This window comes from Oncorhynchus nerka, linkage group LG10, assembly GCF_034236695.1.
Source record: "Oncorhynchus nerka isolate Pitt River linkage group LG10, Oner_Uvic_2.0, whole genome shotgun sequence".
NCBI classification, from domain to species: Eukaryota; Metazoa; Chordata; class Actinopteri; order Salmoniformes; family Salmonidae; genus Oncorhynchus; species Oncorhynchus nerka.
In genome coordinates, this window is record NC_088405.1 from 42110275 (window position 1) to 42132752 (window position 22478).

Consider the following 22478-nt stretch of genomic DNA (forward strand, 5'->3'; position numbering starts at 1 on the left):
AGCATGGAGCACATAAGAGAGCAGGCAAAGAGCCCCACACGCACGCACGCACGCACGCACGCACGCACGCACGCACGCACACACACACACACACACACACACACACGGCCTCAGGCTGTGAACACTTTCTAATGTAAAACAGGGCCACATGAGACAAAGGCAGAGAAGTGGCAGAGAAGTGCTGCTGCCATCCTCACGGTCATATTTTTCAAAACAAATTTTCACGAGACTACTTTGCTAGAAAAGTATAATGCATTCAAATAACGTTGAATGGTTGGAGATAAATGGTTCTTACCGTTTCTGTTTCTTTCTCTCAGAGTCGTTTCAGGTGGTAGTTCGAGGGAACGGTTTTCTCCACGCCAGAAACACCGACCAGGTCCTCTGTAGCTTCAAACTCAACGACACACACACTCTGGGTGAGGCACACAAACATAGATGTTTATGTAAGAAATGGGGACATCATTTTGTCTATAATTATATACTAAGAAAATGTCTGATGAATCTCTCTCTCACACACACAAATGCTCACACACACATGTTTTCTGTGTTTATTTGCAACATGAAAGCTACAGTACACAGTTGAAACAAGTGGTCACTGCTCCTCTGTTTTGGTAAAAAGCTGAGGGATGGCCCTGGAGAAATGTAACCACTCTCAAATTCATAGACAAAGCCATGGACTGACCATTCAATTATAGTTTAAACCATGTTTTCAGGCTATACAGTGTTTGTTAATGCAAACATTGGAGTAAAACAAGCTTATAGTTTGGGTTCTGATGGGTTACGAAAGTTGAACTAAGCTCATGAGGCATTTATAATTTATATTATTTAAGAATCAATGGGTATGGGCCTACCGACTGGCGCAGCAGTCTAAGGTGTCACTACAGACCCGGGTCTGATCCCGGGCTGTGTCGCAGCCGGCCATGACCGGGAGACCCATGAGATGGCACACAATTGGCCCAGCGTCGTCCGGGTTAGGGGAGGGTTTGGCCAGCCAGGATGTTCTTGTCCCATTGTGCTCTAGCTACTCCTTGTTGTGGGCCGGCCGCGTACACGCTGACTTTGGTCGCCAGTTGTACGGTGTTTCCTCCGACACATTGGTGCAGCTGGCTTCTGGGCTTGAGCGAGCAGTGTGTCAAGAAGCAGTGCGGCTTGGCAGGGTTGTGTTTCGGAGGACGCATGGCTCTTGACCGTTGCCTCTTCCGAGTCCGTACGGGAGTTGCAGCGATGGGACAAGACTGTAACTACCAATTGGATATCACGAAATTGGGGTAAAAACAATCAGAAATAGTGAATCAATGGGTACGTATCATTAATTTACAAGTCCAAAAATGAATGTAGCAACTACGGATTCTAGCTTTAATATGATGTTAAACCTCTTCAATTAACAGAATATAATGTTTCTTTAGATGAGAGGCCTGCTGGTGTAGAGGAAACTTTCCTGCTCTGTCCTGCTCCTGTTATAAAGGAAGTAGGAAGGTAAGTTACTCCTTTACCTACTGCAGTATTCCAGTGTATTCTTCAATCCTGCGTGGTCCTGGAGTGCTACAGGAAGTTAGGGCATTTAGTTCCAGCCTACTAACCTGCACACTCTGTAGCGCTCTGCCACTGCTGCTGGATTGGTAGATTGGTTTAGCAGATCAGTGTCCTTGAACGAATTAGGGCCAAAGTCGTTTGTTGCTGTGATCAATCAGTCACCGCTAACAACCTTAGACAGTAATCAGAGAGAGAAAGAGTTAGAGAGAGGAAAGGAAAGAATAGAGGAGGAGAGATGTAGAGCCTAGGAACATGGTTTAATGAGACATGGGGGGAAAAACGCAGGAGAAAGACAGGGTGTGTGTGTGCGTCGAGTTTGCTTGTGTGCACGTGAGTGTGTGTATGAACACTGTCACTACAGAAGAGAGAAGTATGCCCTGTCTAAACCCTTCACCCCAGCATCCTCCGTAGCCACCCCAAATTTGAGAGCACCTCAGGGGGCAGAGAAAGATCTACTCTGGGCTGGAAGCTGGGACAAACTGCCCTCCAGCCCAGCACATAATTATACCGCTGTCCCCGACCCACAGACACCTCCAGGTGATCAACTGTCTTGTTGCTGTCACTCAGAAGTCTGAGGAGGGCTTGAGATTTTCTTGACTCGCGGTTAGATCGATTCACCACTGCAACACCACTCTTAAAGACACAATTTGTTTGCAAGCTGTAGCAAGGAGAGAGAGTTTATTATGGGTCTTTGTTTACTGTGACATTGGATTTAGAAGTTGGTTTGGTGAGTGAAATGTATTTCTCAATTTCTCCGTCTGTTATTAGTCAGTCTGCTTAGGGATGGATCGAAATTTACAGAATGGTTACCTGGAAGAGGGAGGGTCATGCTTTTTAAATTTCAGTCAAAGGGAGGGTTTAGTATTTGTTAAATATAATCCAGTGGAGGGTCAATATTTCCATATTTCTCAGTGCTTAAGAATGAATACCTTATTAGGCTAGATATCGATGTCTGCCTGATGCTGTCCCCCATTTCTGATTCTCCACTTGGCGAGCAATATCAAGTGCTCTTATAGGCTATTTAATGTAGTCTCAATCATTATCCACAACCTATAGGCTATAGGCTACAAAGTGCATACTCGGAGAAGCACAAAGGTTATATTTTTAAGATAGCTGCTGGGATGGTGTAAATTAAACTAAACTGCATTACACACTGCAGGGGATATTCCAACCCTGAGTCCCGGCCTGCTCTGCTCTTGCTGATCCAAAACGTTTTTGTGTGCTGCTTAACCAATGGCTGTGCTGCGTAGGAGGAGGAGAGTCAAAGGTTTCTTCTGACACTGTTTGTTGTTGATTAAGCCTAGTCCAAAAATCTTGCACGTGGACTAGCCTATAGCCTAAATTCTGTTCAGTTTGAGAATGAGAGCGTGAAGATTAGGAGGAGGACCGGAGGTCAACTTTGATAGCTTGCTATTACTATATTTGATTTGATTAAAAACAATAGGTTTCTTGCCCATTATGTATTTATCAGAGTTATTAAACTCTCAATAAGCCAGATTCAAGTCAGTTAGAATGTGGTGCTGAAACATGAAGCAGTAGCAGATTCAGCAGACACAATAACCCATATATGTTTACACATTTATTCAAAATAAAAAAAACTGAAATACCTTATTTACATAAGTATTCAGACCCTTTTCTATGAGACTTGAAATTGAGCTCAGGTGCATCCTGTTTCCATTGATCATCCTTGAGTCCACCTGTTGTACATGCAATTGATTGTACATGATTTGGAAAAGATTACCAACCGTATAAGCCCCCACAGTTGAGAGTGCCTGCCGGAGCATAAACCAAGCCATGTGGTCAAAGGAATTGTCCGTAGAGCTCCAATACATGATTGTTGGAGACTTTTATCTCCTTCACCAACTTTAAACATCTGCTATCTGTGCAGCTAACCGATCGCTGCAGCTGTCCATCGGTAAATAGCCCACCCAATTTACCTACCTCATCCCCATACTGTTTTTATTTATTTACTTTTCTGCTCTTTTGCACACCAGTATCTCTACCTGCACATGTTCATCTGATCATTTATCACTCCGGTGTTAATCTGCTAAATTGTAATTATTTGCCTACCTCCTCATGCCTTTTGCACACAATGTATATAGACTCTTTTTTTCCCTTTTTCTACTGTGTTATTGACTTGTTTATTGTTTACTCCATGTGTAACTCTGTGTTGTTGTCTGTTCACACTGCTATGCTTTATCTTGGCCAGGTCGCAGTTGTAAATGAGAACTTGTTCTCAACTAGCCTACCTGGTTAAATAAAGGTGAAATAAAAAAAATAAACAATTGTGTGGAGGCACAGATCTGGGGAAAAGTACCCAAAAATGTCTGCAGCATTGAAAGTCCCAAAGAACACAGTGGCCTCCATAATTCTTAAATGGAAGAAGTTTGGAACCACCAAGACTTTTCCTAGAGCTGGCCGCCCGGCCAAACTGAGCAATTGGGGGAGAAGGGCCTTGTTCAGGGAGGTGACTAAGAACCCAATGGTCACTATGACAGAGCTCCAAAGTTCCTATGTGGAGATGGGAGAACCTTCCAGAAGGACAACCATCTCTACAGCACTCCACCAATCAGGACTTTATGGTAGAGTGGCCAGACAGATGCCACTCCTCCTAAAAGGCACATGACAGCCCACTTGGAGTTAGCTAAAAGGCACATAAAGGACTCTCAGACCATGAGAAACAAGATTCTCTGATCTGATGAAACCAAGATTGAACTCTTTGGCCTGTATGCCAAAGGTCACATCTGGAGTAAACCTGGCACCGTTCATCACCTGGCCAATACCATCCCTAAGGTGAAGCATGGTGGTGGCAGCATCATGCTGTGGGGATATTTTTCAGTGGCAGGGAGACTAGTTAGGATCGATGGAAAGATGAACGGCGCAAAGTACAGAGAGAAACCTGATGAAAACCTGCTCCAGTGTGCTCAGGACATCAGACTGGGGTGGAGCTTCACCTTCCAACAGGACAATGACCCTAAGCACACAGCCAAGACAATGTAGGAGTGGCTTCGTGTCAAGTCTCTGAGTGTCCTTGACTGGCCCAGCCAGAGCCCGGACTTGAACACGATCAAACATCTCTGGAGAGACCTGAAAAATGAGAGAAGCTCCCCAAATACAGGTGTGCTAAGCTTGTAGCGTCATATCCAAGAAGACTCAATACGGAAGTGGTCAGATGCTACGCTACAGGACTGTTTTGCTAACACAGACTGGAATATGCTTCAGGATTTATCCAATGGCATTGAGGAGTTTACCACCTCAGTCACCGGCTTCGTCAATAACTGCACCAATGGCGTCGTCCCCACAGCGACCGTACGTACGTATCCCAACCAGAAGCCATGGATTACAGGCAACATCCGCACCAAGCTAAAGGCTAAAGCTGCCACTTTCAAGGAGCGGGACACTAATCAAACAAACCATCAAACAGGCAAAGCGTCAATACAGGACAATGCAAACTATTACAGACTACAAAGGGAAACCCAGCCGCCAGTGACGCGAGTCTACCAGACGAGCTAAATGCCTTTTATGCTCGCTTCGAGGCAAGCAACACTGAAACATGCATGAGAGCACCAGCTGTTTGATCACGCTCTCTTTAGCCAAGGTGAGCAAGACCTTTAAACAGGTCAACATTCACAAAGCCGCGGGGCCAGACGGATTACCAGGAAGTGTACTCAAAGCATGCGCAGACCAACAAAGCAGACCAACAAAGCATACGCAGGCCAGTCTTCACTGACATTTTGAACCTCTCCCTGACTGAGTCTATAATACCTACATGTTTCATACAGACTACCATAGTCCCTGTGCCTAAGAAAGCGAAGGTAACGTGCCTAAATGATTACCGCCCCAAAGCACTGAAGTTCTTTTAAAGGCTGCTCATGGCTCACATCAACACCATCATACCAGAAACCCTAGACCCACTCCAATTTGCAACAGATCCACAGATGACTCAATCTCAATCGCAATCCACACTGCCTTTTCCCACCTGGACTAAAGGAACATGTATGTGAGAATGCTGTTCTTTGACTACAGCTCAGTGTTCAACACCATAGTGACCACAAATTCATCACTAAGCTAAGGAGCCTGGGACTGAACATCTCTCTCTGCAACTGGATCCTGGACTTCCTGACTGGCCACCCTCAGGTGGTAAGAGTAGGAAGCAACACATCTGCCATGCTGATACTTAACACGGGGGCCCCTCAGGGGTGCGTGCTTAGTCTCCTCCTGTACTCCCTGTTCACCGACGACTGCATGGCCAACCATGACTCCAACACCGTCATTAGGTTTGCTGACAACACAACAGTGGTAGGCCTGATCACAGACAACGATGAGACAGCCTATAGGGAGGAGGTCAGAGACCTGGCAATGTGGTACAGGGAAAACAACCTCTCCCTCAATATGAAAAAGACAAAAGGAGTTGATTGTGGACTACAGGAAAAAGTGGTCTGATCAGGCTTGAAAATGCACCCCTGCCTGGTATGGCAACTGCTCGGCATCTGATCGTAAGGCGCTACAGAGGGTAGTGTGTATGGCCCAGTACATCACTGGTGCCAAGCTTCCTTTCATCCAGGACCTATTTATTAGGCGGTGTCAGAGGAAAGCCTACTTACAAGCCCTTAACCAACAATGCAGTTCAAGAAATAGACTGTTCTCTCTGCTATCGCACGGCAATCAGTACCGGAGTGCAAAGTCTATGTCCAAAAGGCTCCTTAAAAGCTTCTATCCCCAAGCCTTAAGGCTATTGAACAATTTCTCAAATGACCACCCGGAATATTTACATTGACCCCCCTTTGTTTTTACACTGCGCTACTCACTGTTTATTATATATTCATGGTCTCTTTACCCCTACCTACAGTGCCTTGCAAAAGTATTCATCCCCCTTGGTGTTTTTCCTATTTTGTTGCATTACAGCCTGTAATTGAAATAGATTTTTATTTACATTTCATGTAATGGACATACACAAAATAGTCCAAATTGGTGAAGTGAAATTTAAAAAAGATCTTGTTTCAAAATATTTTAGGGAAAAAAATGGAAAAGTGGTGCATGAATATGTATTCTCCCCCTTTGCTATGAAGCCTCTAATTAAGATCTGGTGCAACCAATTACCATCAGAAGTCACATAATTAGTTAAAATTAGTTAAATCCATCTGTGTGCAATCTAAGTGTCACATGATCTGTCACATGATCTCAGTATATACCTGTTCTGAAACGAAGTCTGTAACACCACTAAGCAAGGGGCACCACCAAGCAAGTGACACCATGAAGACCAAGGAGCTCTCCAACAGGTCAGGGAGAAAGTTGTGGAGAAGTACAGATCAGGGTTGGGTTGTAAAAAATATGAGTATCTGTCCACAAAACCGTTTTAAGCCGTACACTCCACAGAGCTGGGCTTTACGGAAGAGTGGCCAGAAAAAAGTCATTGGTTAAAGAAAAATATAAGCAAACACATTTGGTGTTTGCCAAAAGGAATTCTGAGACTCCCCAAACATATGGAAGAAGTTACTCTGGTCAGGTTCGACTAAAATTGAGCTTTTGGCCATCAAGGATAACGCTATGTCTGGCACAAACCCAACACCTTTCATCACCCCGAGAACACCATCCACACAGTGAAGCATGGTGGTGGCAGCATCACGCTGGGATGTTTCATTGACAGGGACTGGGAAACTGGTCAGAATTGAAGAAGTGATGGATGGCGCTAAATACAGGGAAATTCTTGAGGGAAACCTGTTTCAGTCTTCCAGAGATTTGAGACTGGGACGGAGGTTCATGTTCCAGCAGGACAATGACCCTAAGCATACTGCTGAAGCAAAACTTGAGTGGTTTAAGGGGAAACATTTAAATGTCTTGGAATGTCCTAGTCAAAGCCCGGACCTCAATTCAATTGAGAATCTGTGGTAAGACTTAAAACCTCTTAAGGATCCTCCCCTTTTTCCTATTTTCGCCTAAAATGACATACCCAAATTTAACTGCCTGTAACTCAGGCCCTGAAGCAAGGATAAGCATATTATTGGTACCATTTGAAAGTAAACACTTTGAAGTTTGTGGAAATGTGAAAGGAATGTAGGAGAATATAACACAACTGGTAAAAGATAATACAAAGAAAAAAACAACCGTTCTTTTGTATTTTTTTTTGTTAACTGCTAGCTACTCTTCTTCCGTGGCTTAACCCAACGAGACAAGTGTTTCCCTAAAAGCTGTCTTTGTTTAAACATCTTCTATTGTACAGAATGTGAATAGCTTAACCAATTGATAGTGACAGACTTAGATTACTTCCCAAGAAAAATCAGCCTCAAAGAAATGAAACAATGATATACAGTGCATTAGGAAAGTATTCAGACTCCATTACTTTTTCCACATTTTGTTACGTTAAAGACATATTCTAAAATTGATTAAAATGTTTTCCCCCCTCATCAATCTACACACAATACCCCATAATGACAAAGCAAAATCTGAGTATTCAGATATTTTACTCAGTACTTTGTTGAGGCACCTTTCGCACCTTTCAAATTTGATTTGTAATATGCACCGAATACAACAGGTGTAGACCTTTCCGTGAAATGCTTACTTACAAGCCCTTAACCAACAATGCGGCTCAAGAAATAGAGTTAAGAAAATATTTACTAAATAAACTAAAGTAGAAAATGACATAAGAAAGAAAATGACATAACAGTATCAAGGCTGTATAGAAGGGGTTGAGGTCATTTGTACATGTACAGTGGCTTACGAAAGTATTCACCCCCCCCCCCCCCTTGGCATTTTTCCTATTTTGTTGCTTTACAACCTGGAATTAAGATACATTTGGGGGGTCGTATCATTTGATTGACACAACATGCCACTTTGAAAATGCTAAATATTTTTTATTGTGAAACAAACAAGAAAAAGGACAAAAAAACTGAACTTGAGCGTGCATAACTCCCTAAGTCAATACTTTGTAGAGCCACCTTTTGCAGCAATTACAGCTGCAAGTCTCTTGGGGGTGTGTCTCTATAAAGCTTGGCACATCTAGCCACTGGGAATTTTGCCCATTTTTCAAGGCAAACTGCTCCAGCTCATTCAAGTTGGATTGGTTCCGCTGGTGTACAGCAATCTTTAAAAACTTATTTGGGATCGGTGTAGCATCCACGGGACGGTTGAGCTAATGTAGGCTAATGCGATTAGCATGTTGTAAGTAAGAAAATGTCCAAGGACATAGACATATCTGATAATGGCAGAAAGCTTAAATTCTTGTTAATCTAACTGCACTGTCCAATTTACAGTAGCTATTACAGTGAAATGCTATTGTTTGAGGAAAGTTAACAATTTTGAACATGAAAAGTTATTAATAAACATATTAGGCACAACAGAAATATGGAAATGGTTCATTGGATCAGTCTAAAACGTTGCACATACACTGCTGCAAATCTACAGGCCAAAATCTAAATTGCACCTGGGATGGAATAATACATGATGGCCTTTCTCTTGCATTTCAAAGATGATGGTACAAAAAAATACAAAAGAATGGTTGGTTTTCTCTTTGTATTATCTTTTACCAGATCTATTGTGTTATATTCTACTATATTCCTTTCACATTTTCACACACTTCAAAGTGTTTCCTTTCAAATGATACCAACAATAATATGCATATCCTTGATTCCCTGAAGCAACAGGGAAGTTACAGGCAGTTAGATATGGGTATGTCATTTTAGGCTAAAATTTATAAAAAGGGGCGGATCCTTAAGTTATTTAATAGCTTACATTTTTCTGCGTCTGTCTGGTGTGGAAAGATAGGCCTAACTTTTTAAAGTACAATGCTCAGTTGTCTAATGATGGCTCAGATTTATTAATTATTTGCAAACAGGGACAGTTTCGTTGCAAACAAGACACACTGATTTGGCATTGGAGAAACGTGACAAGATAAACACATAGGCCTATCTCTCTGTCCATTCTTAGCCTGTCATTTCAGTCATTTGTGTGGTATTACGTTTCTGGTGATATGTAAAAAAAAAAAATTTTTTTTTTTTAAATAGGTAGAATTGCATGAACATATTTTAAAAGGCACAATGCTTTTAATATAAAAGAGATCTTTCCACCCCTACTCTTGTCCACACGGTCTGCAAACCCACAACCTTCTGGCCCGTAGCCCACGTTGACACGTAATGCTTACTGAACAAAGAACTTATTCTAAAACTGCATATCTAAAACTCTGGTCTGTCCAAGAAGCAAGGGTAAACAGTAGACATGTTCTCTTCTATCCACTTTGTTTTCATTATTATTTTGGTTATAGGGGAAGGTCACTAGTTTTTTTTTCAAGCTCTCAGGGTGGGTTTAGGTAAAATATGTTTTGCTGAAGGGAGGGCCATCTATTTGCATTTCAGGGGTCTGATTTTCTCAATTTAACCCTTATTATACATCATGTTCACTCCCATAAACCAGCTGCTTGTATACTGTTCAGCAAAAACTAGAAGGGTAGAAAGGAGCAGTCAATACCTGGCTGTCAGGTTGGCTCGTGCCCACAACCACACCCACTCCCTATGGGCATAATTGTGCTGCTTCTCCATTTCTGTGACCATAATGGTGCCCATGAGTCTCTGTGTTGTTCTATTACTGTTACTGAGCCACCCCATTAGCACATGCTCGACCAACAACACTTGGGGCATGTGAGTAAGAGGAAATCAACTGTGAACAACCCAAGGGCGAGACGATGTGTTTACCCTAAAGGTCATCATATTTCTATCTTTCACACTTGTCTGAAAATGCATAATCATAAGGTTATTTTTAAAAACTTGATGGTTGATGGTTTGGTTATGTGTCATTAACAATACTGTATGTCAAACTGCACTTAGTATACCAAACCCCTCCCCCTTTTGCCCTCAGAACAGACTCAATTTGTCAGGGCATGGACTCTACAAGGTGTCGAAAGTGTTCCACAGTGATGCTGGCCTATGTTGACTTCAATGTTGTGTCAAGTTGGCTGGATGTCCTTTGGATAGTGGGACCATTCTTGATACACACGGGAAACTGATGAGCGTGAAAACCCCAGCAGCGTTGCAGTTCTTGACAAACCGGTGCACCTGGCACCTACTACCATACCCCGTTTAAAGGCACTTAAATCATTTGTCTTGCCCATTCACCCATTGAACGGCACACATACACAATCTATGTCTCAATTATCTCAATGCTTAAAAATCCTTCTTTAACCTGTCTCCTCCCCTTCATATACACTGTTTGAAGTGGATTTAACAAGTGACATCACTAAGGGATCATAGCTTTCACCTGGATTCACCTGGTCAGTCTATGTCATGGATAGAGCAGGTGTTTTAATGTTTTCAATACTCAGTGTATATTTGAAATGTTTAAGAGCATTTGAGGGCCCATCAGATGTAAGCCCCCCACCCACCCCACACACACACACACACACACACACACACACCCCTCAGCCCTGTCTCATATGATGAAGTCATCATTGCTGCTGTCACGCAAGCATATGGTGACTGGAAACCTTCTGGAAGAAGCTACACAAACACATATACACACACACTCATGGCGGAGGGCTGATTGATGGGTGGTACGATGGCTCTGTCACCAGGGTGCTGATCGCGCTGTGCCCCCTGCCTGCCCAGAGAGAGAAAGAGGGAGAGAGAGAGAGCGAGAGATAGAGGTACAGAGGCAAAAGAAAAGGGGGAAAAGGGAGAGGGAATACATATTTTTCTGTGAGTCTCAGTAGTGATCTCTGGTTTTCTCTGGTTTTCTCTCTCCATTCTGTTAGAGAGAGAGGGAGAGGGAGATGGAGGGGGAGGTCCTAGAAGGGAGTCTGGGGGGATGTACTCCCTCTTGCCTCTCCTCCCCTCCTCACCTCCCCCTTCTCCCTTTTCCATTTCCTGTCTTTGTCTGCTCCCTCCTTTCTCATCCACCCTCAAATGACCTCAACCCCCCTTCCCCTAGCCTCCCCCTTCCCTTCCCTCCCCTCCCTCAGTCCTAAACCACACTCTCAATGACCCCTCTCTTCTCTTGCCTCCTAAATCATTACAACTCACTTACACACTCTCCTCTCAAATATCAACCCACCAACCTCAAATCACTATTTAGTAGAGTTTTTTTTGCAACAACCCTACACACACAAACACACACACACAAACACACATGTACATTCCTCCCCTCTGTATGTGTCTCCACGATCTGTGTTGTAGATAGAAGCGCACTAACATTAGGGCGGGGAAGTCATTCAGTGGCCTAATGACAACTTTCCACATTGGGACTCTGGAATCAACCCAAAGTCCAAAGGTCCCATCCTTTTTAAAGACTTGCTGGCAGTCGACAATGCAATCCTAACAAATGTTACTTTGCTACCCTGACCCCGTAAAGACGCATTCCCCAACACGGTAAGCCTTACAGGTCCCATACCGAACCAAAGTCCACAGGGCCAAATGGGATGGCTGTCCGAAAGCAGGTATTAGTGAAAGAGAGCAAGAACAGACAGAGACAGAGACAGGAATGTGTTAATGGCCTAGATCTTATTCATGCTTCAGATTTCTAAAGAAAGCCATGAGTATCAAACGTAGATCTGTGTGCAGGTGGGCGTCCACGTGTCCCTTGACATGATGCATGTAATGTCTTGCGTTCATGCTACAGCCTCATTTCTACCTTTATCTTCAAAACAGAAACTATTTTCCCATTAACGAACATGCAATTGTGCAACTTCAGCAAGTATTTTGAGTAAGTATTCTTGGTCCTAGAGTCATGAAATGTTCCGAGTTCATTGAGGGGAGTTACTGCTAAAATTGGCAAAGATGTTGTTACAAGTTTTTCATACGACAGCGACGTTATGCAAGTATGCAACGCAATAACTCAATTAACTATGCAAAATGGCGATCCTGCGTGATTTCATGGAGACTCAAATTGTGGGCTGCACATATTTTTGGTACGCAAGTACGCAGAACTGCCATTGTAAGTAACTAATTGTGTACTTGCAATGTTTACTTACAGTACATAAGGTATATATTAAGCTTAAGTCTGAAAAGAACATGGATGTGTTTTTTTCAGGGGATTTGGGGGGGAAGAAATATGGGTTCTGAAATGTGTGTTGTGAGGGTTGATGGGTAATGTAGTGCTGTGTGTGTGTTGCAGGGTGATCTATCTCCAGGTCAGTATGAATGAAGGACTCTCCTACATCACCAGTTCTGTTCACATCACCACCATCGAATGTGTGAGTACAGCGATGTTCAACAACATGAACAAAGGCTCCAGAAATGACAGAATCATAATGATTGTCTGGGACTTCCTGTGTGGAAGCACCCCAAGCTTTCAATATACTTTGTATCCCTTATTTACTCAAGTGTTTCTTTTATTTTGGCAGTTACCTGTAGAATGAAGGGAGAGGTATCGCTCGAGTCGCAACAAAATTAAATATAACTTTGCGAATGACACAGTTTCATGTGCACAACACTGAAAGACCCGCGTCACTATAATAAGAGCTTTTACAGTTCTAACGGGATATATTTGAGTATTTCCGTGGCCTTTGTTCATGTGTTTTACGGGCTCCCATACCACACAACGAGGATGAAGAAGGGATTTTCTGTTTGGGGTTTCTCAAAAGGCAGGTAGCCTAGTGGTTAGAGTGGAGGGGCGGCAGGTAGTCTAGTGGTTAGAGTGGAGGGGCGGCAGGTAGTCTAGTGGTTAGAGTGGAGGGGCAGCAGGTAGTCTAGTGGTTAGAGCGGAGGGGCGGCAGGTAGTCTAGTGGTTAGAGCGGAGGGGCGGCAGGTAGTCTAGTGGTTAGAGCGGAGGGGCGGCAGGTAGTCTAGTGGTTAGAGTGGAGGGGCGGCAGGTAGTCTAGTGGTTAGAGTGGAGGGGCGGCAGGTAGTCTAGTGGTTAGAGTGGAGGGGCGGCAGGTAGTCTAGTGGTTAGAGTGGAGGGGCGGCAGGTAGTCTAGTGGTTAGAGTGGAGGGGCGGCAGGTAGTCTAGTGGTTAGAGTGGAGGGGCGGCAGGTAGTCTAGTGGTTAGAGTGGAGGGGCGGCAGGTAGTCTAGTGGTTAGAGTGGAGGGGCGGCAGGTAGTCTAGTGGTTAGAGTGGAGGGGCGGCAGGTAGTCTAGTGGTTAGAGTGGAGGGGCGGCAGGTAGTCTAGTGGTTAGAGTGGAGGGGCGGCAGGTAGTCTAGTGGTTAGAGTGGAGGGGCGGCAGGTAGCCTAGTGGTTAGAGTGGAGGGGCGGCAGGTAGTCTAGTGGTTAGAGTGGAGGGGCGGCAGGTAGTCTAGTGGTTAGAGTGGAGGGGCGGCAGGTAGTCTAGTGGTTAGAGTGGAGGGGCGGCAGGTAGTCTAGTGGTTAGAGTGGAGGGGCGGCAGGTAGTCTAGTGGTTAGAGTGGAGGGGCGGCAGGTAGCCTAGTGGTTAGAGTGGAGGGGCGGCAGGTAGTCTAGTGGTTAGAGCGTTGGGCCAGTAACCAGCAGGTAGTCTAGTGGTTAGAGTGGAGGGGCGGCAGGTAGTCTAGTGGTTAGAGCGTTGGGCCAGTAACCAGCAGGTAGTCTAGTGGTTAGAGTGGAGGGGCGGCAGGTAGTCTAGTGGTTAGAGTGGAGGGGCGGCAGGTAGCCTAGTGGTTAGAGTGGAGGGGCGGCAGGTAGCCTAGTGGTTAGAGTGGAGGGGCGGCAGGTAGTCTAGTGGTTAGAGTGGAGGGGCGGCAGGTAGTCTAGTGGTTAGAGTGGAGGGGCGGCAGGTAGTCTAGTGGTTAGAGTGGAGGGGCGGCAGGTAGTCTAGTGGTTAGAGTGGAGGGGCGGCAGGTAGTCTAGTGGTTAGAGTGGAGGGGCGGCAGGTAGTCTAGTGGTTAGAGTGTTGGGGCGGCAGGTAGTCTAGTGGTTAGAGTGGAGGGGCGGCAGGTAGTCTAGTGGTTAGAGTGGAGGGGCGGCAGGTAGCCTAGTGGTTAGAGTGGAGGGGCGGCAGGTAGTCTAGTGGTTAGAGGGAGGGGCGGCAGGTAGTCTAGTGGTTAGAGTGTTGGGCCAGTAACCAGCAGGTAGTCTAGTGGTTAGAGTGGAGGGGCGGCAGGTAGTCTAGTGGTTAGAGTGGAGGGGCGGCAGGTAGTCTAGTGGTTAGAGTGGAGGGGCGGCAGGTAGTCTAGTGGTTAGAGGGAGGGGCGGCAGGTAGCCTAGTGGTTAGAGTGGAGGGGCGGCAGGTAGTCTAGTGGTTAGAGTGGAGGGGCGGCAGGTAGTCTAGTGGTTAGAGCGTTGGGCCAGTAACCAGCAGGTAGTCTAGTGGTTAGAGTGGAGGGGCGGCAGGTAGTCTAGTGGTTAGAGTGGATGGGCGGCAGGTAGCCTAGTGGTTAGAGTGGAGGGGCGGCAGGTAGCCTAGTGGTTAGAGTGGAGGGGCGGCAGGTAGTCTAGTGGTTAGAGTGGAGGGGCGGCAGGTAGTCTAGTGGTTAGAGTGGAGGGGCGGCAGGTAGCCTAGTGGTTAGAGTGGAGGGGCGGCAGGTAGTCTAGTGGTTAGAGTGGAGGGGCGGCAGGTAGTCTAGTGGTTAGAGTGGAGGGGCGGCAGGTAGTCTAGTGGTTAGAGTGGAGGGCGGCAGGTAGTCTAGTGGTTAGAGTGGAGGGGCGGCAGGTAGTCTAGTGGTTAGAGCGGAGGGGCGGCAGGTAGCCTAGTGGTTAGAGTGGAGGGGCGGCAGGTAGTCTAGTGGTTAGAGTGGAGGGGCGGCAGGTAGTCTAGTGGTTAGAGCGTTGGGCCAGTAACCAGCAGGTAGTCTAGTGGTTAGAGTGGAGGGGCGGCAGGTAGTCTAGTGGTTAGAGTGGAGGGGCGGCAGGTAGTCTAGTAGTTAGAGTTGGGCCAGTAACCAGCAGGTAGTCTAGTGGTTAGAGTGGAGGGGCGGCAGGTAGTCTAGTGGTTAGAGTGGAGGGGCGGCAGGTAGCCTAGTGGTTAGAGTGGAGGGGCGGCAGGTAGTCTAGTGGTTAGAGTGGAGGGGCGGCAGGTAGTCTAGTGGTTAGAGTGGAGGGGCGGCAGGTAGTCTAGTGGTTAGAGTGGAGGGGCGGCAGGTAGTCTAGTGGTTAGAGTGGAGGGGCGGCAGGTAGTCTAGTGGTTAGAGTGGAGGGGCGGCAGGTAGTCTAGTGGTTAGAGTGGAGGGGCGGCAGGTAGCCTAGTGGTTAGAGTGGAGGGGCGGCAGGTAGTCTAGTGGTTAGAGTGGAGGGGCGGCAGGTAGTCTAGTGGTTAGAGTGGAGGGGCGGCAGGTAGTCTAGTGGTTAGAGCGTTGGGCCAGTAACCAGCAGGTAGTCTAGTGGTTAGAGTGGAGGGGCGGCAGGTAGTCTAGTGGTTAGAGTGGAGGGGTGGCAGGTAGTCTAGTGGTTAGAGTGGAGGGGCGGCAGGTAGCCTAGTGGTTAGAGTGGAGGGGCGGCAGGTAGTCTAGTGGTTAGAGTGGAGGGGCGGCAGGTAGTCTAGTGGTTAGAGCGTTGGGCCAGTAACCAGCAGGTAGTCTAGTGGTTAGAGTGGAGGGGCGGCAGGTAGCCTAGTGGTTAGAGTGGAGGGGCGGCAGGTAGTCTAGTGGTTAGAGTGGAGGGGCGGCAGGTAGCCTAGTGGTTAGAGTGGAGGGGCGGCAGGTAGTCTAGTGGTTAGAGTGGAGGGGCGGCAGGTAGTCTAGTGGTTAGAGCGTTGGGCCAGTAACCAGCAGGTAGTCTAGTGGTTAGAGTGGAGGGGCGGCAGGTAGTCTAGTGGTTAGAGCGTTGGGCCAGTAACCAGCAGGTAGTCTAGTGGTTAGAGTGGAGGGGCGGCAGGTAGTCTAGTGGTTAGAGTGGAGGGGCGGCAGGTAGCCTAGTGGTTAGAGTGGAGGGGCGGCAGGTAGTCTAGTGGTTAGAGTGGAGGGGCGGCAGGTAGTCTAGTGGTTAGAGTGGAGGGGCGGCAGGTAGTCTAGTGGTTAGAGTGGAGGGGCGGCAGGTAGTCTAGTGGTTAGAGTGGAGGGGTTAGAGTGCAGGTAGTCTAGTGGTTAGAGTGGAGGGGCGGCAGGTAGTCTAGTGGTTAGAGTGGAGGGGCGGCAGGTAGTCTAGTGGTTAGAGTGGAGGGGCGGCAGGTAGTCTAGTGGTTAGAGCGTTGGGCCAGTAACCAGCAGGTAGTCCAGTGGTTAGAGTGGAGGGGCGGCAGGTAGTCTAATGGTTAGAGTGGAGGGGCAGCAGGTAGTCTAATGGTTAGAGTGGAGGGGCGGCAGGTAGTCTAGTGGTTAGAGCGTTGGGCCAGTAACCAGCAGGTAGTCTAGTGGTTAGAGTGGAGGGCGGCAGGTAGTCTAGTGGTTAGAGTGGAGGGGCGGCAGGTAGTCTAGTGGTTAGAGTGGGGGGCGGCAGGTAGCCTAGTGGTTAGAGTGGAGGGGCGGCAGGTAGTCTAGTGGTTAGAGTGGAGGGGTGGCAGGTAGTCTAGTGGTTAGAGCGTTGGGCCAGTAACCAGCAGGTAGTCTAGTGGTTAGAGTGGAGGGGCGGCAGGTAGTCTAGTGGTTAGAGTGGAGGGCGGCAGGTAGCCTAGTGGTTAGAGTGGAGGGCGGCAGGTAGCCTAGTGGTTAGAGTGGAGGGGCGGCAGGTAGTCTAGTGGTTAGAGTGGAGGGGCGGCAGGTAGTCTAGTGGTTAGAGTGGAGGGGCGGCAGGTAGTCTAGTGGTTAGAGTGGAGGGGCGGCAGGTAGTCTAGTGGTTAGAGTGGAGGGGCGGCAGGTAGTCTAGTGGTTAGAGTGGAGGGGCGGCAGGTAGTCTAGTGGTTAGAGTGGAGGGGCGGCAGGTAGTCTAGTGGTTAGAGTGGAGGGGCGGCAGGTAGCCTAGTGGTTAGAGTGGAGGGGCGGCAGGTAGTCTAGTGGTTAGAGTGGAGGGGCGGCAGGTAGCCTAGTGGTTAGAGTGGAGGGGCGGCAGGTAGTCTAGTGGTTAGAGTGGAGGGGCGGCAGGTAGCCTAGTGGTTAGAGTGGAGGGGCGGCAGGTAGTCTAGTGGTTAGAGTGGAGGGGCGGCAGGTAGTCTAGTGGTTAGAGTGGAGGGGCGGCAGGTAGTCTAGTGGTTAGAGTGGAGGGGCGGCAGGTAGTCTAGTGGTTAGAGTGGAGGGGCGGCAGGTAGCCTAGTGGTTAGAGTGGAGGGGCGGCAGGTAGTCTAGTGGTTAGAGTGGAGGGGCGGCAGGTAGTCTAGTGGTTAGAGTGGAGGGGCGGCAGGTAGCCTAGTGGTTAGAGTGGAAGGGCGGCAGGTAGTCTAGTGGTTAGAGCGTTGGGCCAGTAACCAGCAGGTAGTCTAGTGGTTAGAGTGGAGGGGCGGCAGGTAGCCTAGTGGTTAGAGCGTTGGGCCAGTAACCAGCAGGTAGTCTAGTGGTTAGAGCGTTGGGCCAGTAACCAGCAGGTCGTCTAGTGGTTAGAGCATTGGGCCAGTAACCAGCAGGTCGTCTAGTGGTTAGAGCGTTGGGCCAGTAACCAGCAGGTAGTCTAGTGGTTAGAGCGTTGGGCCAGTAACCAGCAGGTAGTCTAGTGGTTAGAGCGTTGGGCCAGTAACCAGCAGGTAGTCTCGTGGTTAGAGCGTTGGGCCAGTAACCAAAAGGTTACTAGGTTGAATCCCCGAGCTGACAAGGTAAAAATCTGTTGTTCTGCCCCCTGAACAAGGCAGTTAACCCAGTGTTCCTAGGCCGTCATTGCATATAAGAATTTGTTCTTATTAACTTACTTGCATAGTTAAATAAAAAAAAAATAAGCACTAAGCAACGTTTTGAAATGGTAAGCAACATTCAGCAACACATATCCTGAAGCAATTAAAAATCATGTTCTTTGGTATAATCTTGCCCTTTTTGTATTTCTGTTCTTCCTATAGTTTCCTCCTCTTTTTTCCCTCTGCCTATTCTCTGTGGTCTCCTCTGCTCTCTCTGTCATCAGAGGAGGCTGTGGGTATGTTCTCTCCTTCATCTTTTGATCTGTCTGTAGTCACACCACAATTGTACCGTAATCCAGTAAATAGCCCCCCTTCAATCTCATCTCAGTCTAACTCCAAACAAGATACCATATTGGTTTGCAATTACACCTTTGCTGTGTCTCTCTGTGCAGTTTGATGGGACCCTCCTGCTGATCTCATTGCTAGTTCTGACACTTTTGTTGGGCTTGCTGTTCATGTGGTGGTTCTGGCCACTCTGCTGCACCTTGGTAAGACTAGCTCTTGTGTATTCATTCAGTAGAGTCAGGGGTAATACTATGGGAATTGTAGTTATTTTGCGTATAGAGATGTTTTGTTGTGTTTAATGTATCTTCTTCCTGATTTACTTGTTCAATGTGAATGGTTCTCTCTCCAGGTCATTAAAGAGCCGCCACCACCTCCTCCCCCAGAGCCAGTAAGTCACACACATAGATATTATACAATTATTTTTTCCTGATGTTGCTAGGATGCAAATGTCCATTCTAGTGTTATATTTAATTGTGTGGTCACCCAAGGAAACTCCTCTACATGTCTGAATGGTTACACAGCGTACACCTCCACTCCCATACTCATATTTATACAAATAAAACCTTTAATTTAAACCTCAACTCCTAACTAACTCTTCCCATGTCAGGAGTCTGATGATGAAGATGGTATGCCCAAAATGCGATGGCCCACTGTGGACGCATCCTACTACGGAGGGAGAGGGGTGGGGGGCATCAAACGCATGGAGGTATACCTTCAAGCGCGCACACACACACACACACACACACACACACACGCACACACACAAATTATAGCAGTGCCCGACCCTGTGCGGAAATGGATATCAGATAATATATTCCTGTCTTTTGTGTGTGTGTGTGTGTGTGTGTGTGTGTGTGTGTGTGTGTGTGTGTGTGTGTGTGTGTGTGTGTGTGTGTGTGTGTGTGTGTGTGTGTGTGTGTGTGTGTGTGTAGGTGCGGTGGGGAGATAAAGGTTCTACAGAGGAAGGGGCTAAGCTAGACAAGCCTAAGAATGCAGTGGTGAAGATGCCTGAACAGGAGTATGAAGCGTACCAACCCAAACCACGCACACCCAAGCCCTGGAAACCTCCTCAGGAAAGAAGGTGGTACACACCTATACAGGTAACACACAAACATAGAACATTGCTAGCTCATTCGGGTTTCAAAACACAATACCCCATAATGGCAAAGCGAAAAACACATTTTTTAGAATGTGTTGCAAATGTATTACAAATAAAATACAGAAATACCTTATTTACATAGGTATTCAGACCCTTTGATTTGAGAGTTGAAATTGAGCTAAGGTGCATCCTGTGTCCCTTCATCATCCTCAAGATGTTTCTACAACTTGATTGGAGTCCACCTGTGGTAAATTCAATTGATTGGACATGACTTGGCACACACCTGTCTAAATAAGGTCCCACAGTTGACAGTGCATGTCAGAATAAAACCAAGCCATGAAGTTGAAGGAATTGCCCGTAGAGCTCCGAGACAGGATTGTGGGTCGAGGCACAGATCTGGGAAGGGTTCCAAACATTTCTGCAGTATTTAAGGTCCCCAAGAACACAGTGACCTCCATCATTCTTAAATGGAAGAAGTTTGGAATCACCAAGATCTTCCTAGAGCTGGCCGCCCGGCCAAACTGAACAATCGGGGCAGAAGGGCATTGGTCAGGGAGGTGACCAAGAACCCGATGGTCACTCTGTAAGAGCTCCAGATTTCCTCTGTGGAGATGGGAGAATCTTCCAGAAGGACAACCATCTCTGCAGCACTCCAACAATTAGGACTTTATGGTAGAGTAGCCAGATGGAAGCCACTCCTCAGTAAAAGGCACATGACAGCCTGCTTGAAATGTGCTAAAAGGCACCTACAGGATTCTCAGACCATGAGAAACAAGATCTGATCTGGTCTGATGAAACCAAGAGTGAACTTTTTGGCCTGAATACCAAGCGTCACGTCTGGAGGAAACATGGCACCATCCCTACGGTGAAGCATGGTGGTGGCAGCATCATGCTGTGGGGATGTTTTCCTTTGGCAGAGACTGGGAGACTAATCAGGATTGAGGGAAAGATGAACGGAGCAAAGTACAGAGGCGAACCTTAATGAAAACCTGCTCCAGAGCGCTCAGGACCTTAGACTGAGGTGAACGTTCACCTTCCAACAGGACAACGACCCTAAGCACACAGCCAAGACAATACAAGAGTGGCTTTGGGACAGTTTCTGAATGTCCTTGAGTGGCCCAGCCAGAGCCCGGACTTGAACCCGATCGAACATCTCTGGAGAGCCGTGAAAATATCTGTCCAGCGACACTTCCCATCCAACTTTACAGAAATTGAGAGGATCTGCAGAGAATGGGAGAATCTCCCCAAATACAGGTGTGCCAAGCTTGTAGCGTCATGCCCAAGAAGACTCAAGGCTGTAATCACTACCAAAGCTGCTTTAAAAAAGTACTGAGTAAAGGGTCTGAATACATATGCAAATGTGATATCTTCACTTCTTCACTCTTCTCTCTTAACTCTTTTTATTCACTCTCTTATTCCTCCTCTTCCTCCCCAGCTAACAATGTTTTTGTAATGTTAAGTTACCCAAATGTTTGAGTTTCCAGTTTTCCATTAGTTCGGAGAACATTCCATCTATGTTAACAAAAACCTTCAGAGAATTTATTTTGCATTATTTGGTGTTAAAGTTAGGAGAACATTCCCTTAAGGTCAAGCAGAACTTATCTATATATCTACATGGTTACAATGTTCTCAGAATATTTAGTGCCTTATTAAGAAAGTATTCACACCCCTTGACTTTTTCCACATGTTGCTTTGATACAAGATGGGATTCAAATTGATTTAATTCCATTTTTTTGTCCACACTCTTCTTTTAAATGTAATGACATTTTTTAATGTTTAATTTTACCCCTTTTTCTCCCCTATTTCGTGGTATTCAATTGTTTAGTAGCTACTTTCTTGTCTCATTGCTACAACCCCCGTACGGGCTTGGGAGAGACGAAGGTTGAAAGTCATGCGTCCTCCGATACACAACCCAACCAAGCCACACTGCTTCTTAACACAGCGCGCATCCAACCTGGAAGCCAGCCGCACCAATGTGTTGGAGGAAACACCATGCACCTGGCAACCTTGGTTAGCACGCACTGTGCCCGGCCCACCACAGGAGTCGCTGGTGCGCGATGAGACAAGGATATCCCTACCGGCCAAGCCCTCTCTAACCCGGACGACGCTAGGCCAATTGTGCGTCGCCCCACGGACCTCCCGGTCGCGCCCGGTTACGACAGAGCCTGGGCGCGAACCCAGAGTCTCTGGTGGCACAGCTGGCGCTGCAGTACAGCGCCCTTAACCACTGCGCCACCCGGGAGGCCCTTTTTGACCACAATCTACACAAAATCCTCTGTAATGTGAAAGTGGACGATACATTCTAAAATTTGCAAAGCATTCCTACAAATACAGTATATCTTGATTACATCAGTTTTCAACACCCTGAGTCAATACATGTTAGAATCACCTTTGGCAGCGATTACAGCTGTGAGTCTTTCTGGGTAAGTCTCTAAGAGCTTTGCACACCTGGATTGTACAATATTTGCACATTATTCTTTTCAAAATGATTCAAGCTCTGTCAAATTGGTTGTTGAAAATTGCTAGACATCCATTTTCAAGTCTTGCCATAGATTTTCAAGACGATTTAAGTCAAAACTGTAACTAGGTCCACTCAGGAACAATCAACATCTTCAACTCCAGTATGTAGTTGGCCTTGTGTTTTAGGTTATTGTCCGGCTGAAAGGTGAATTTGTCTCCCGGTTAAAAACTAACCTGTCTGGTAAAAATAGTTATAAATTGCTGAGGTGTAGTCACTTTTGAGGACACAAGCTCAAGTACACAGTACAAATATGATAAAAAATATGAAAATATGAAATATTTAATTATGTATTTCCTATTCAATTAAACTGTATGAATGAGGCTTAAAAGGAATTATATGCTTTCTAAATATGGTGTACGGTGTTTCCTCCGACACATTGGTGTGGCTGGCTTCCAGGTTAAGCAGGCATTGTGTCAAGAAGCAGTGCGGCTTGGCGGGGTCATGTGTCGGAGGA

At 46.6% G+C, this 22478-nt stretch overlaps 1 protein-coding gene across 3 annotated transcripts in view; it reads left to right on the top strand.

The window, feature by feature from the left end:
• The window catches only part of LOC115135334 (anthrax toxin receptor 1-like), a 61877-nt gene that overhangs the window by 16997 nt on the left and 22402 nt on the right, over nt 1-22478 (top strand). For all 3 annotated transcript variants that reach the window (XM_029669932.2, XM_029669929.2, XM_029669928.2), the window contains 7 exons: nt 318-416; nt 1407-1476; nt 12631-12709; nt 18512-18607; nt 18754-18792; nt 19012-19110; nt 19337-19504. In XM_029669932.2, the coding sequence (XP_029525792.1) occupies nt 318-416; nt 1407-1476; nt 12631-12709; nt 18512-18607; nt 18754-18792; nt 19012-19110; nt 19337-19504 (650 nt within the window). The remainder of the gene's footprint in view (nt 1-317; nt 417-1406; nt 1477-12630; nt 12710-18511; nt 18608-18753; nt 18793-19011; nt 19111-19336; nt 19505-22478) is intronic.